General features: G+C 42.1%; 1 protein-coding gene across 1 annotated transcript; it reads left to right on the forward strand.

The window, feature by feature from the left end:
* Window positions 1-4,121: 4,121 nt before the first annotated feature.
* LOC106576198 (inter-alpha-trypsin inhibitor heavy chain H2) lies at window positions 4,122-14,973 on the forward strand. Its single transcript, XM_014153190.3, has 20 exons — window positions 4,122-4,582; window positions 4,865-4,894; window positions 5,481-5,519; window positions 6,489-6,661; window positions 6,791-6,895; window positions 7,112-7,274; window positions 7,517-7,753; window positions 7,871-7,987; window positions 8,198-8,366; window positions 8,581-8,706; window positions 8,887-9,068; window positions 9,270-9,455; window positions 10,169-10,308; window positions 10,472-10,644; window positions 10,786-10,920; window positions 13,339-13,452; window positions 13,534-13,735; window positions 13,889-14,061; window positions 14,274-14,385; window positions 14,601-14,973. Exons 1-20 carry the CDS (start codon window positions 4,490-4,492, stop codon window positions 14,749-14,751), a joined length of 2,820 nt encoding a protein of 939 aa, XP_014008665.3. The 5' UTR covers window positions 4,122-4,489; the 3' UTR covers window positions 14,752-14,973.

Genomic DNA, 14,973 nt, shown 5'->3' on the forward strand with positions numbered 1-14,973 from the left:
TCAAGGGCAATGTGGTTCATTTAGCCATGTGTCACTGTCACGTTTGAACTCTCAAGACGGTTCATAGTTTTGCTTATAAACTGCATTTATAAAAACAAATTGCCTACACTTAAGCAGTATGACACAAAGTCAAAATTATTTAACGTTAAAAGGGCAAACTGGGGTAAATTGAGCAAAACCTCATAATTTCGAAACCGTTTTGTTATCCTTCTGAAATTGTATGACTTTGTCAAGCAACTATTTACAGACAAAAAACACTACTTACTATGATTTCGGTGTTAATATGGAGGAATGGAGGAATGTATACTAGTGGTGTGGCTAAGATGAAAATGTAGACTCAATTGGGCACTTTGTGATAGAAGCACCAAATTTGGCACATAGGTTAATTAATGTACCCTGGAAAGATATAGATATGGAGCCGCCCCAGATTTTGCCCTTGGGGACCTGGCAGCCACTAAAATAAAAAGTTACTCCAAAATATGGGCTAGTAATCTACGCACAACAGTACCGGTGCCAGAACGAATCAGTTGGAAAGGCATTTGATTTCTATAGGCGGGCCCATTTTTTTCACAGGACCTCCTGTGTGCACATGCTTGTCCTTGCACAAATTTGTCTAATGGGTGTTATAATAAAGACCATAGACTGCTTGTTTGGGGAAGCTTACAATTTCTCCAATTTATCCTACCATTTCTACCTATCTGTGTGCCAGATTTGATTATTTTAATATGCATATTTTCATGGAACAGTTTCATTTCAATAATAATGTTTTAGTTTAAAAAAATTATTGTCATGTGGTTACTCTTAAAAATCTTAATTAAAATGATACAAATCTAAAAGACAAATTACATTTATGCAAGAGCACCAGAAATTAGCACATGGAACTCAGAGTTAGCCTATCGGCCAATGCAGTAGTAGCCCTGTAACTTCCATCATCAACTAAGTAAAATACATAGGCCTAGAGCCTATGGGGCAGCAGGTAGCCTAGTGGTTAGAGCGTTGGGCCAGTAACCGAAAGATTGCTATATCAAATCCCCGAGCTGACAAGGTCAAAAAAAAATATGTTCTGCCCCTGAAAAAGGCAGTTAACCCACTGTTCCTAACCTGTTGTTGTAAATAAGAATTTGTTCTTAACTAACTTGCCTAGTTAAAAAAAAGCAGACAAATAAAAACACAGAAAATATCCTGATTAATATACAGGTTTCAATCACTTTAATCTCTCTACTCCCTTTCTAATTGTCTTGATTTGAGCTATTGCTAGGGAAGTGCAACATTGTATCAACTCAGAAGGTTGGTGTGCTGAGGTCGCACACACTCCCTCAATGCTATTAGGATAGAGAAACAAACATTGACAAAACTCCTAAATGATTCAGCTCAACTTTATTATCCCACCAGGGGGAAATTCATTTGGCCATAATACACAATAGAATTCATTCAAAGTGCTATAGCCACACATTTAAAGTGAAAGTGCAACATACTGTATACTTGAGGAACCAACAGACTGTCTATTATACAACCTAATGGCTGTTGGAATAAAAGAGTCCCCATATCTATCTGTTTTAATTTTCTTTCCGCTTGTCCGGCTGCTGCTGTGACTGAATTTTGAGTGAAGGGGATGAGTACTCTCCTGTTAAATGCTTTCAAGTTTTGTGTACAGGGTGGAAGCTGAATCTTGAACTATATTATACCAATTATTCTACCCGCCGTCTTAATCAAGGGCTGAATCATTTCCAAACATGCATATCACACCAAAGGACAGCACACTCTGCAGGAGATTTATAGAACATTTGTAAGATTTGGCGGTTTACATTAAAATGGTTCAGTTTGGGTAAAAAAAATACATTCTCTGTTGGTTATTTTTATTTGTATTTATTTAACTAGGCAAGTCAGTTAAGAACAAAATCCTATTTACAATGACAGCCTAAACCTAACCCAGAAGTAGCTGGGCCAATTGTCAACCGCCCTATGAGACTCCCAATCACAGCCTGGAATCAAACCAGGGTCAGTAATGACACCTCTAGCACTGAGATGTAGTGCCTTAGACCGCTGTGCCACTCTGGAGCCCTACGCTATGAAAGAAACCAAAACCTGCTTCTCACAAGTATAGCAGGTTGTGAATTTTGCTAACAACATTCCACTCCGAGAATGAGAACCGTAAATGACTGTAATGCATGCATTAAGAGTAATGAATGTAACCAAATGACGGGGATAAACGCTACATTTACTAGGTCTACTGGTTACATACAGTGAGGGAAAAAAGTATTTGATCCCCTGCTGATTTTGTACGTTTGCCCACTGACAAAGAAATGATCAGTCTATAATTTTAATGGTAGGTTTATTTGAACAGTGAGAGACAGAATAACAAAACAAAATCCAGAAAAACGCATGTCAAAAATTGTATAAATTGATTTGCATTTTAATGAGGGAAATAAATATTTGACCCCCTCTCAATCAGAAAGATTTCTGTCTCCCAGGTGTCTTTTATACAGGTAACGAGCTGAGATTAGGAGCACACTCTTAAAGGGAGTGCTCCTAATCTCAGTTTGTTACCTGTATAAAAAAAACAGTGTTTTTCTGTCTCTTTCTCACATGCTTTTTATCCTCGAACAATTTGCATTTACATTTCTGAATTAGTGGAAAACATTTCCGAACGCATTTCAGCGGACATTGAAGTTGAACTTCGATGGTGAAATAAACCTGTGTATTCTTGACATGTATTCCTTAGGTTCATGTCTTATTTTTTGGATTACACAGTTCCTCTGTAGTTCTACAGGAGTCGTGGCTGAAGAACTGGTCACGTCAGATAAAGTGGTTCATCTCCCAGTACAGCCAGCCAGTACCTGGCAGGGGATGAGTAGTCCACTCTGGTTGGTATACAGAGGGAAGTCAGGCTCAGCGCTCTGATTTTCATTAAACTGTCAGACAAGCAAAAGCCCCCCATGGTCAGGGAGCGCTGTAAAACATGGAAGAGGCCAGGAATTGTAGCATGTGAAGGCACCCCCACGGGGCAAGTGGCATTTGACCTCAGAAGACCAGATGGCAGCAGCCATGACCATCCTGTGTCTTTTTGATTGATAATGTGAATGAACTGTGCCAACCAGGGTTGGGGTCAATTCCATTTTAAATCAGTCAATTCAGGGAGTTAACTGAAATTCCAATTCCAACTCCAATTTATCTCACAGAAGGCAGTAAGGAAAGTTGAAAATGAAATGGAATTTCAGTTTACTTTCTGAATTGACTCAATTTAAAAGGAATTGACCACAACACCGATGCTCATAATTAAATCAAACGATAAGATCAGATTACTATTTTAATTCACATTTAAATATAATTATAAAATTGTGGTGTGTGTTTTTTTTATTGAGATTTCTTTATTGGAAAATACTAATGTATATGTACATTTTCAAACATTTGTGTACTGTATAATACTGGGAAAATAAAAAATATATAATATAGTAGCATTTGATATTGCTATGTTACAGTGGTGCATGTCAGAGACAGAGGTCTGGATGGTAAGGTGTGTCCCCTCAGCACCACACTCCCTCAAAAACTAAACCCAGCTGCATGATTCCCCCAGAGAGCTTGCGAGAGACTCCCTACGATTGGTCAATTAATAATTCAGGAACAGTGTTTCCACCTTAAAGGAATAATCCACTCAAAAACGATTTTAAAAAATGCATTAGTCCGCTGTTGATACAGTCCCAAAGTGTTTTGCATGTCAGCAGTCAAGCAATCAAGCGATTTGCATTATCATGATGATGTGGCAAGTTACAATGTGCTTTTTGAAAGTCCCATATCTTGAAAACTTGATTGCTCACATGCAAAACATTTTGGGACCGTATCAACAGTGAACTACAAATACCAAAATATTGTTTTTTAGTGGATTATTCCTTTAATGCAGTGTACACCCAGCATGGTGCCAAAGGTCCATTTTTCCCCTCTATTTCTGTTTTTGTTCTATTGTTATTGCACAGCAAAAAGGGAATTGACGTGACCTCACAGTGATTGCCATGCAAAATGGCCAAATATGGCGTCAAATGGAATGTTTGAACTCTGTCTAAAGTCCAAACGTTAGCTCCACTGCACGTGGCCAATCCACAGGTATTATTATGATCACATAGAGAGAGGAAACTACTGCTACAGCATGCCAGCATTTAAATCTATACATACCAGCATTGGAAACCCAGTTCTGATTGTCTGTGCGTGTTGCAGACTTTAGGCCTACATAAATCAACGAGAAATACAGCCCTAAACCGAACCTGTACGATCCCAAATATGCTGTATTTACCCTCCTGCACAGCAGGTCAAGTTTCAAAGTTTCCCTCTCTGGGTTACGTGAAACACAACAAATATTGACTGGGGCCACGCTTCTATCAGCACTCAGTGGATTTTTAACCCTCATTTTGGGATCTCTCTGCTCCCTCTTGGGTCCCGGCTGAAGGACTATATCTGGGAGTGCTAAACCTCAGGCACCACATACAGGCCTGGAACCATGAGATGCCTGGCTCTCCTCCTAGGCCTGCTGGTCCTACACCAAACCCACTGCTTTGAGTTTGTGGTCGAGGGAGAGTGGGAGACAGAAACGGTGAGTTCATGTTTTTCAATATCAACTGTTATACGATAACGAGATTGTTTTATAGATGTGTCTTAATTGCCTTAATGCTTATGGTCCCCAGGAAGAGTAGCTACAGCCAATGGGGAACCTTAAAAATACAAATAAAATTTGTGTAGATGCAGCCTTCTCTCTATCAAATGTGTTTTTTGATAACGTTCCTATAACAGAACTATATTTTATGTGACGTCCATGTGACTGATTAATGTACAACTTTTATTCTTTATTTTACAAACGGCCCTTTTGTTCTACCAGTCATTAGAGGAACAACATGGACGATTTAAGGTGAGATGAAACTGTTCTTTTCTTTTTTCAAACAATTTGTATATGTTATATAATGTCATAGTTTACTATTCACAATCGTTAATAATCTGCATTTCTTATATTCAATATGACATTGATTCAATAATGCAACAGATTATGAGGGAAATTATCCTGTCTTGAGGTGGGTTTTTGGTTTTGCCCAGTTACAGAAATAGAATACCAACAACATGTAAAAGCAAGCAATCTGCTTCATTGACCTCTGAACTATTGATAAAGGGGTTACGTAGAGGTCAATGGATTGAACCAAATGACAGTCCTATAAGGTCAATATAGGCTTACTGACAATTCAGCATTTTTATTTAGAATGTCGATAGAATTGTTATGCCATTATCACCTACCGATAGTTACTGTTACATATGAAACATTTTCTTTCTGAGGGCAGTATGGGACAGTACAGATACTTCTGCATCCGCATTGCTTGCTATTTGGGGTTTTAGAATGGGTATCTGAAAAGCCCTTTGTGACAACTGCTGATGTAAAAAGAGATTTATAAAATACATTAGCTTGATTGATTGATACAGAGCTGATTGTTTCGGTGTGTTTCCAGAGGGCGATATTGACCAGTGAGGAGCAAGAAGACTTTGAGGTAGGTTTCTCTCTCTGGTCTCTGCTTGATGTTCGACCCCTCTGTCCACTGTGACAGAGTTTAGTCCTCTTATCTACAAATCAATGGTCCTGTTTGATGAGAATCCGCTGACAGACAGGTTATTGACTTCACTCTGCAGTTGCTACATCCATTTAACGTTTCTGTGGTAAAATGTGTCATTTTCTTTCTCAGAATTCTCAGCCTGTTATACACTGAGTATACCAAACATTAGGAACACCTTCCTAACATTGAGTTGCACCTCCTTTTGCCACCAGAACAGCCTCAATTCATCATGGCATGGATTCTACAAGGTGTCGAAAGCATTCCACAGGGATGCTGGCCCATGTTTACTCCAATGCTTCCCACAGTGGTGTGTCAATTTGCCTGGATGTCCTTTGGGTGGTGGACCATTCTTGATACACACAGGAAACTGTTGAGTGTTAAAAACCCAGCAGCGTTGCAGTTCTTGACACAAACCGCTGCGCCTGGCACCTACTACCATACTTCGTTCAAAGGCACTTAAATATTTTGCTTTGTCCGTTCACCCTCTGAACGGCACACATACATAATCCACATCTCAATTGTCTCAAGGCTTAAAAATCCTTTAGCCTGTCTCCTCCCTTTCGTCTACACTGATTGAAATGTATTTAACAAGTAACATCAACAAGGATTTCACCTGGATTCACCTGGTCGGTCTGTGTCATGGATAGAGCAGGTGTTCTTTAGGTTATTTGTACTCAGTGTATAAGTAGATACTCCAAAGAAGCATGTTTCCTATCCATTTTTCAATCAGATATTTAGATTTGTAGATGACGAGAAAAAAATCTGTTCCCCGAAACTACTTGTTTTATGTGGTTTAGATGTAAAGATGTAGAGAGTTTGACTCACAATTCATATGCAACGGCACTCATCCCTAGTCGATGACATCACAGCCAAAGTCAGTCTCACATGCTCCACCTCTCTCTGTAGGCCATCCGGGGTGATGACATCACAGTTAAGAGCTACAAGGTGGAGAGCCGCATCACGTCGCGGTTCTGCCACACCACGGTCAAGAGCTCTGTGGTCAACTCTGGTCCAAATGCCCAGAGCATTGGCTTCAACGTCCAGATCCCCAAACGAGCCTTCATCACCAACTTCACCATGTGAGCCAACCGTCTCAATCACGATAAAAATCAAAATCTCAATTCTCAGTCACAATGTCACAATCACACTGAAATACAATCCTCGACTTAATGGAAAGAGCTGGAGACTATGTTGTGTCCTGTTTTTAGGAATGTGAATGGGATCATGTTTGTGGGCTCAGTGAAGGAGAAGACTGTGGCTAGGAATCTCTACGCTCAGGCTAGAGCCAGAGGGAAGGCCGCAGGCCTCGTCAGGTACCGTACAACCCACAATGCACCATGGCTATGGTATTTAGTGTAGCTATACTGAAGAATGACATCTTGGACAATACAGGGAAATGGGTTCCCACCCATATTTTGACCATTATGCCATTCATAATGGTCTATGCTGTGTGTAACAAACATTGTTGTTGCATAAGACCTTTCTAGTGTCCTGTAACTGACTATAGAGCTGGTAATGCTACACCACAGGGCTAACTCCCAGGACATGGAGACCTTTAAGACGGAGGTCCACGTGCCTCCTGGCAGTAAGATAGAGTTTGAGTTGCACTACCAGGAAATGATGCAGAGGAAGCTGGGCTTCTATGAACACTCACTACACCTGCAGCCTGGACGACTGGTGCCCCAGTTCCAGGTGAGAAAGCTTGCCTGTGTGTGTGTGTGTGTGTGTGTGTGTGTGTGTGTGTGTGTGTGTGTGTGTGTGTGTGTGTGTGTGTGTGTGTGTGTGTGTGTGTGTGTGTGTGTGTGTGTGTGTGTGTGTGTGTGTGTGTGTGTGTGTGTGTGTGTGCGTACCTGTGTGTGGTATTTAACGACTGTATTTGATAGGTCAGTGCCTCTGTGTCAGTGTGTTTGAGCCTTCTCCCTGTCTCTCTGCAGGTGGATGTGTATATCTATGAGCCCAGCGGCATCGCCTCTGTGGAGACACTGAACACCTTGGGAGAGCATTTCAGCGGCATGGCCAAACTCACCTCCTCGAAGGACAAGGCTCACGTGGTGTTCAAGCCTTCGCTCCCGCAGCAGAGGAAGTGTGAGAACTGCACCACCAGCGCTATCGATGGCATCTTTACCGTCAAATACGACGTCCTGAGAGACAGCAACGCCGGGGAACTGCATGTGGGTACACACACTGACAGAAACACACGCAGTAACACAGTCTTTGTGTCACTTCACTTTGTAACAGAAATGTAATACAGGAAGTATTGGTCACTGTTATTTCACTGTTTCTCCTAGGTTTCTGATGGGCATTTTGTGCATTTCTTCGCCCCGGCCAATCTCTCCCCCCTTCCGAAAAACATTGTCTTCGTCATTGACGTCAGTGGATCTATGTGGGGAGTCAAGATGAAGCAGGTGTGTGACGTAACCATAGACAAACTCACAGGGGTCAATCTGTGCCCCATCAGTCGCACATCTCTCTTCTCTCACAACCGGGAGAGTCTGCCTGACAAATGCAACACTGCCCTTATGTGGGTATTCTGTGAAGCTGCACTGAAATGACTGTCCAATCTAATGTATGACTTTATCTCTCTCTCTCTTGCTCTATAACTCTCTCTCCCTCAGACTGTGGAGGCTATGCAGACCATATTGGATGACCTGACCATGGATGACTACTTCAGCATTGTTGACTTCAACCACAACGTGCGCTGCTGGAGCGAGGAGCTGGTTCCAGGCAGCACCATACAGGTGGCTGAGGCCAAGAAATACATCCAGAACATCAAACCCAACGGAGGTGAGAGAAGGACGGAGAGAGAAGGGAGGGATGAAAGAAAGAGAGTGACAGAGAAAGAGAGAGATGTGGAGGAGTATAAGGAAGTAGAGGGTTGGATGGAATTAAGTAATGGGGAGAGACAGAGGAAAGAGGAAGAGAGGACAGAGTGGTGGATAACGAAAGGCTGTCTGGATGTGTATCTGATTGGCTCTCACTGCCCTTTGACACGATCCAGGCACCAATATCAACGAGGCATTGATGAGGGCGGTGCAGATGCTGGTGAAGGCGTCCAATCAGGGCATGATCGACCCACGCTCTGTCTCCATGATCATGCTGGTGTCTGATGGAGACCCCACTGTCGGTGAGACATCACACCGCTGCTGATCCCAAAACAGACACTGACTGACTTTTCATCACCCACCGCATACCACTTCACCCCCCTTTATTTTCACCCTCACACCCCATCTAATAACCTCTAGTGGTGTACTGCCCTTCATAATGTTGTGCTACCGTCATCCACCATCTCTCCCTCTCTGTGTAGGAGAGATCAAGCTCAGCGCCATCCAGAAGAATCTGAAGAAGGTCATGAGGGAGGAGTTCTCTCTCTTCTCATTGGGCATCGGCTTCGATGTCGACTACGACTTCCTGGAACGCATCGCCATGGAGAATAGGGGCGCGGCCCAGAGGATCTACACCAGCCACGACGCCTCAGATCAGATACGGGTACAACAGACCCCTGTCCCTAAAACTCCCATTCATCCTTCTCTCCCTAATCCTGCATACAGTTGCATCACTACTCCTCCTCCATCCATGTATGACTACTTCTCCTCTGAATTCTCCTCCTATTCTTGTGTAAACACTCTATCTTCACCGCCTCTCTCACCCTGCCATCTCTGACCTCCCTCCTCCGTTAACCCCCTCCAGCGGTTCTACAGCCAGGTCTCGTCTCCCCTCCTGAGGAAGATCACGGTTCAGTTCCCAGAGGACTCTGTCTCTGACGTCACCCAGAACCACTTTGATAAGTACTTCAGTGGCTCAGAGCTGGTGGTGGCTGGGAAGGTGCTGCCCTCTGACTCCACTACTCTAAACAGCTTCACCACTGCATCCGCTGTGAGTCATACATACACATCCACGCATGCACACTAATACACACAGTGGTGGAAAAAGTACCCAAAAGTCATACTTGAGTAAAAGTAAAGATACCTTAATAGAAAATGACTCGAGTAAAAGTGAGTCACCCAGTAAAATGCAACTTGAGTAAAAGTCTAAAAGTATTTGGTTTTAAATACACTTAAGTATCAAAAGTAAATGTAATTGAAAAAAATATACTTAAGTATCAAAACTAAAAGCAAAAGTATAAATCATTTGAAATTGCTTATATTAATCAAACCAGATAGCCGGGGGCACACTCCAACAATCAGACATAATTAACAAACAAAACATTTTTGTTTAGTGAGTCCGCCAGATAAGAGGCAGTAGGGATGACCAGGGATGTTCTCTTGATAAGTGGGGGAATTTTAAATTTTGCTGTCCTGCAAAGCATTCAAAATGTAAAAAGTACTTTTGAGTGTCAGGGAAAATGTATGGAGTAAAAAGTACATACTTTTATTTAGGAATGTAGTGAAGTAAATGTAAAAGTTGTCAAAAATATAAATAGTAAAGTAAAGTACAGTACAGATACCCGAAAAAACGACTTAAGTAATACTTTCAAATAGTTTTACTTAAGTACTTTACAGCACTGCATACACACACACACACACACACGCACAGGTACACACACTCACCTGTGTCCTACCCTCTCTCTGTCCCCCTCTTCTTCCCAGGATCGTCTGGACCTGTCCCTACAGACTGAAGCAGACTACCTGGAGCTAGACGCTGCGCTGGCCCAGCAGCAGCATGCCTTCACTGGCTTCGCCAGACAGATGTGGGCCTACATTACTGTCAACCAGCTACTGGCCGAGAGGTGAGAAAGGGAGAGAGAGAGAGTTTAACACATCGTTATTTTCAATCTAAGGAGTGAATAAAAAGCTTGTGCTATAAATTGCCAGCACTTTGATACAGACTATAGAGCCTGAATAAATATACAGAGTAACGTTTTGTGAATGTTATATCTCTGTTCCCTGCAGGTCCCTGGCCCCCACTGCTGGTAAGAAGAGGAAGATCACCCAGAGGATCCTGACCCTGGCTGTGGAGCACCAGTTTGTCACGCCCCTCACTGCCCTACTGGTGGAGAGTGAGGAGGCCAAGGAGAGGCTGCTCGCTGACTCCCCTAAGGACCCCAAACAGGGCTGCTGTGCAGGTTCCTGATCCAAAATCACTTGAGTCCCCCCTTTTTTGGTCTTGTAAATGTACATGAGTGCAAGAGAGTGAATGAAGCTATCCCAAACTCGCTGTGTGTGTGTGTGTGTGTGTGTGTGTGTGTGTGTGTGTGTGTGTGTAGGAGGATCTGGTATGACTGCTCTTGGAGGAAGGACTCCAGTGCAGATGGTTCACAGCATCCCCCCCTGGGTCCAGATGACCACCCCTGCCCCCCCTAGCCACGCCGAGAGGCCCCTACCAGATCACATCACCATAGGTGACAATAACAACACACACACACACACCTCTATAAACATATGTGCTACAGTATAATACTTCTCTACCTGTCCATATCACCATACTTAATAACACACACATAGCCATACACTGTGTTTTAAAGGGGCAGTGCGGACAAAAATGTGAATTTCCTGTGTTTTATATATATTTCCACACTATGAGGTTGGAATAATGCTGTGAAATTGTGAATATTATGATAATGCACTGTTAGTGTAAGAGCTGTTTGAAAAGTCTGCCTGAAATTTCAGCTTGTTTTGCTGGGTGGGGTTTTTGGACTGCCTGGTGACATCACCAGGTGATATAAGTTAATAGACCAATAACAAAGAGAGTTTGCACTCCTCTCTGCTTATAACAGCTAGTTTTCAGGTTACACATCCCTCCCATTAGGCCCCTCCAATTAGGCCCCTCTCTCAGACCACTCCCAGACAGTCCTAGCTAAATTCTTGCTTGATAAATTGCATTTTGCTAAGAAACATTTTATTTTACTTCAGTGTTGTGATGCAAAGATTCTAGCAAAGTGAATAGTGCTTAGAATTAAAAAGGTATTGTGGGATATTATTCATCCTAATCAGACAGGTTTTTTTATGGACGATACATTGGAGACAATATAAGACAAGTACTGGAAACTGGAAACAGTAGAATACTACGAAAAATCTGGGAAACCATGCCTTATATTCATAGCTGACTTTGAAAAGGCTTTTGATAAAGTACGACTGGAATTTATATATAAATGCCTGGAAAATTTCAATTTTCAACCCTAGGTGTGAAATAGTAAATAATGTCTTCTTCTCAGAAAGTTTTAAACTGTCAAGAGGAGTAAAACAATGGCCATCGAAACATTAGATATTAAAATCAGAACCAACTTTAATATCAAGGGGTTATAAATCCAGGGCTTAAAAACAAAGGTGTCATTGTAAGCTGATGATTCATGTTTTCTTTTAAATCCACAATTTGGATCTCTCCACAGCCACAAAGAGGATCTAGATACTTTTTTTAACCTCTCTGGATTACAACCAAATTATGATCAGACCATATTATGCATTGGATCACAAACATTTTTAACTTTTACATTACCGTGTAATTTACCAATAAAATGTTCTGACGGTGAAGTGGACATACTTGGTATTCATATCCCGAAAGAAAGAAATTATCTCATTACAATGCATTTTAATAGAAAGTTAGCAAAATAGATAAGATCTTGCTACCGTGGCAAGGAAAATACCTTTCTATTTGTGGAAGAATCACCCTCATTAACTCTAGTCATATCCCAGTTTACCTATTTGCTTATGGCCTTGACTACTGTACACATAGCAACTTGTTTTTTAAATTATATGAGCAAAAAATATTCAATTTTAGTTGGAACGGCAAGCCAGACCAAATTAAACGGGCCTATTTATAAAAATAATATGAATTCGGGGGACATTAATGATTAAATATTAAAGCATTAGACCTCTCACTAAAGGCTTCAGTCATTCAAAAGTTATACTTCAATCCGAACTGGTTCTCTAGCAGATTAGTAAGGATGTCTTACCTCATGTTCAAGAATGGCCTTTTTCCCTTTATTCAGATTACAACCTCTCACTTTCGGTAATTTGGAAATGAAATCATCTCTAAAATATCGCTATTTTTAAGACAAGCCATATAAAGTTGGTTGCAATTTCAGAAAAGACACAACAAATATTATGGTTAAATTCAAATATACTAATTGATTAAAAAAATATATTTTTGGAAAGAATGTTTAGGACTGACGGAGTTGTCACACATGCAGCTAACAAAAATATATGCAAATGTCTGCTGTACTCAAAATTACAACCAAATAATTGCAGCATTACCACAAAAATGGCAGAGGCAAGTGGTAGGGGGAGGAAGTAAGGAACTTGTCTGTCGGCCCTGCATTAAAGACCAAAATTGTCTAAAGAAAATTGCGACACATAAAAAAGTATACCAGTTTCATTTAAGGACCCAAAAAATGACAGCTGTGCCATATAGATTTGCAAAATAGTTGGGAAGAGACTTTCGAAAAACAACTGGATTCAAAACTTGATTTTTTCAATTTAAATTACTATACAAAATTCTTGCAACCAATAGAATGTTATACATATGGGGGATACAGCCATCCCAGTACTGCAGATTTTGCTGCAAAGAGACAGAATCTTTAGATCATTTGTTTTGGTACTGTAACTATTTTTGTTTCTTTTTGACCATTTTAATTGAAAAGAATCACAGTAAGTTCCTTAATTGTTACCCAGAAATGATTTCATATTGAGATAAAAACAGCTGCATTGGGGCATCAACATCACCTACCTCCCTACCTGGCAATTTTGCAGTGGGTAATATTCTCATGTCCATTGTGTCACTATAGTAACGGTTGTCTGTCTGTGTGTTTTCTGTGGGACAGTGGAGAATGACCCTCACTTCATCGTCCACCTGCCTAAAAACAACATGGACGTCTGCTTCAACATCGACTCAGAGCCTGGACACATCCTCAATCTGGTGTCAGACCCCGGTGCAGGTATGTGTGTGTGCATGCAAAAATGTGTGTGTCTGTGCTTGTGTCCTCTTACCTCTATCCTCCGCCCTCGTTGTCCTCTAGGTGTGGTGGTGAATGGCCAGCTGGTTGGCTCTAAGAGGGTGGAGGAGAAAGAGAAGGTGAACACGTACTTTGGCACCATCTCAGTGTTCTACCAGCCTGACGGCATCAGGGTGTCAGTCAGCACCGACCGTATCGACCTGACTGACGGCAGGAACAACCACTCCTTCACCTGGGGAGCCACAGCCGACATCACCCAGGACAGGTACGAACATGCACGCCCGCACACATAGACACACACGAACCGCTGGTCAGGCACCATCAGCCTGTTTTACTGTGGTAAGGTAAAAAAAAAAGGACATTGAAAAGTACACGGTTTCCTGTTTTAACCACGTGCTATGATCTCTGTGTGTTTCAGGGTGAAGGTTTCCATAGTGAAGGACTCCAAGGTGATGGTGACGGTGGATGACAAGATCACTGTGATGGTGCTGCTACATCGTGTGTGGAAGAAACACCCAACCCACGTGGACTACCTGGGCCTCTATATCCCCAGCAACAACCAGTACTCCTCTCAGGCCCACGGCCTTATAGGTAGGTCACCAATAATGTTATAATAATGTTATTAGTTGACATATAGAGGCAAGATACCCTACATAATTTGTAAGTCGCTCTGGATAAGAGCGTCTGCTAAATGACTTAAATGTAAATCACCCTTATAGTGAATCCTGCAACAGTATCCCTATATTTAATTGCAGCCTACTTCACTAGGTTTCACTGACCTGTGTGTGTGTGTGTGTGTGTAGGTCAGTTTGGCCAGGAGCCAGAGGTGAGGGTGTTTAACCTGCACCAGGGAGCTGACCCTCTGAAGAAGGAGGCCACCATGGAGGTGAAGGGCAACAAGCTGGTCGTCACCAGGTAAAAACACACACTCTCTCATGCACATCCCTGCTGCCAGGTAAACCACACACCATTACAGGAAAAACATCAGCACATCACACATACTCAGTCAGTAAACCTCATCTCTGTTCAGGTAATCCTTCCGCCATATCACACAGCAGGACATAGTGCATAGGAGCGCTAACACAGTGAGGTTTGTAGACGAGGTTGTAACTATTGGATGTGTGTGACAGGGGCTGGCAGAAGGACTACAGACGGGATAATAAACGTGGATCTGATGTCTTCTGCTGGTTCATCCACAACAGTGGCAAAGGCTTCATCGACGGCCATTACACCAACTACCTCGTCCCACGACTCGACAGCTTCCTGCCGCTCCCGCTCTGAGCGACCAATCGCCAGGCACACAGGGGTACCATGTAACCCAGGCAGTCAGAGACAGGGCGTAGTTATAAGGGATATCTTATTCCACAGGTACAGGAGACGCACACATATGCAGCCAATCTGACTAGACACATATCTGTTATTACCTGTTTTCATATCACATCTCTGTCTGACAACTCTCTCTCTCTCTTTATAAAACGTTATAAAAAGCGGTATCAGTATGTA

This window comes from Salmo salar, chromosome 17, assembly GCF_965601325.2.
Source record: "Salmo salar chromosome 17, fSalSal1, whole genome shotgun sequence".
In the NCBI taxonomy this organism is placed as follows: Eukaryota; Metazoa; Chordata; class Actinopteri; order Salmoniformes; family Salmonidae; genus Salmo; species Salmo salar.

Coding starts and splice junctions, on each gene's coding strand:
- LOC106576198 (XM_014153190.3), top strand. CDS start 4,490: ATGAGATGCCTGGCTCTCCTCCTAGGCCTGCTGGTCCTACACCAAACC. Junction 9,069..9,269: donor ACGCCTCAGATCAGATACGG/GTACAACAGACC, acceptor AACCCCCTCCAG/CGGTTCTACAGCCAGGTCTC. Junction 10,309..10,471: donor AACCAGCTACTGGCCGAGAG/GTGAGAAAGGGA, acceptor TGTTCCCTGCAG/GTCCCTGGCCCCCACTGCTG.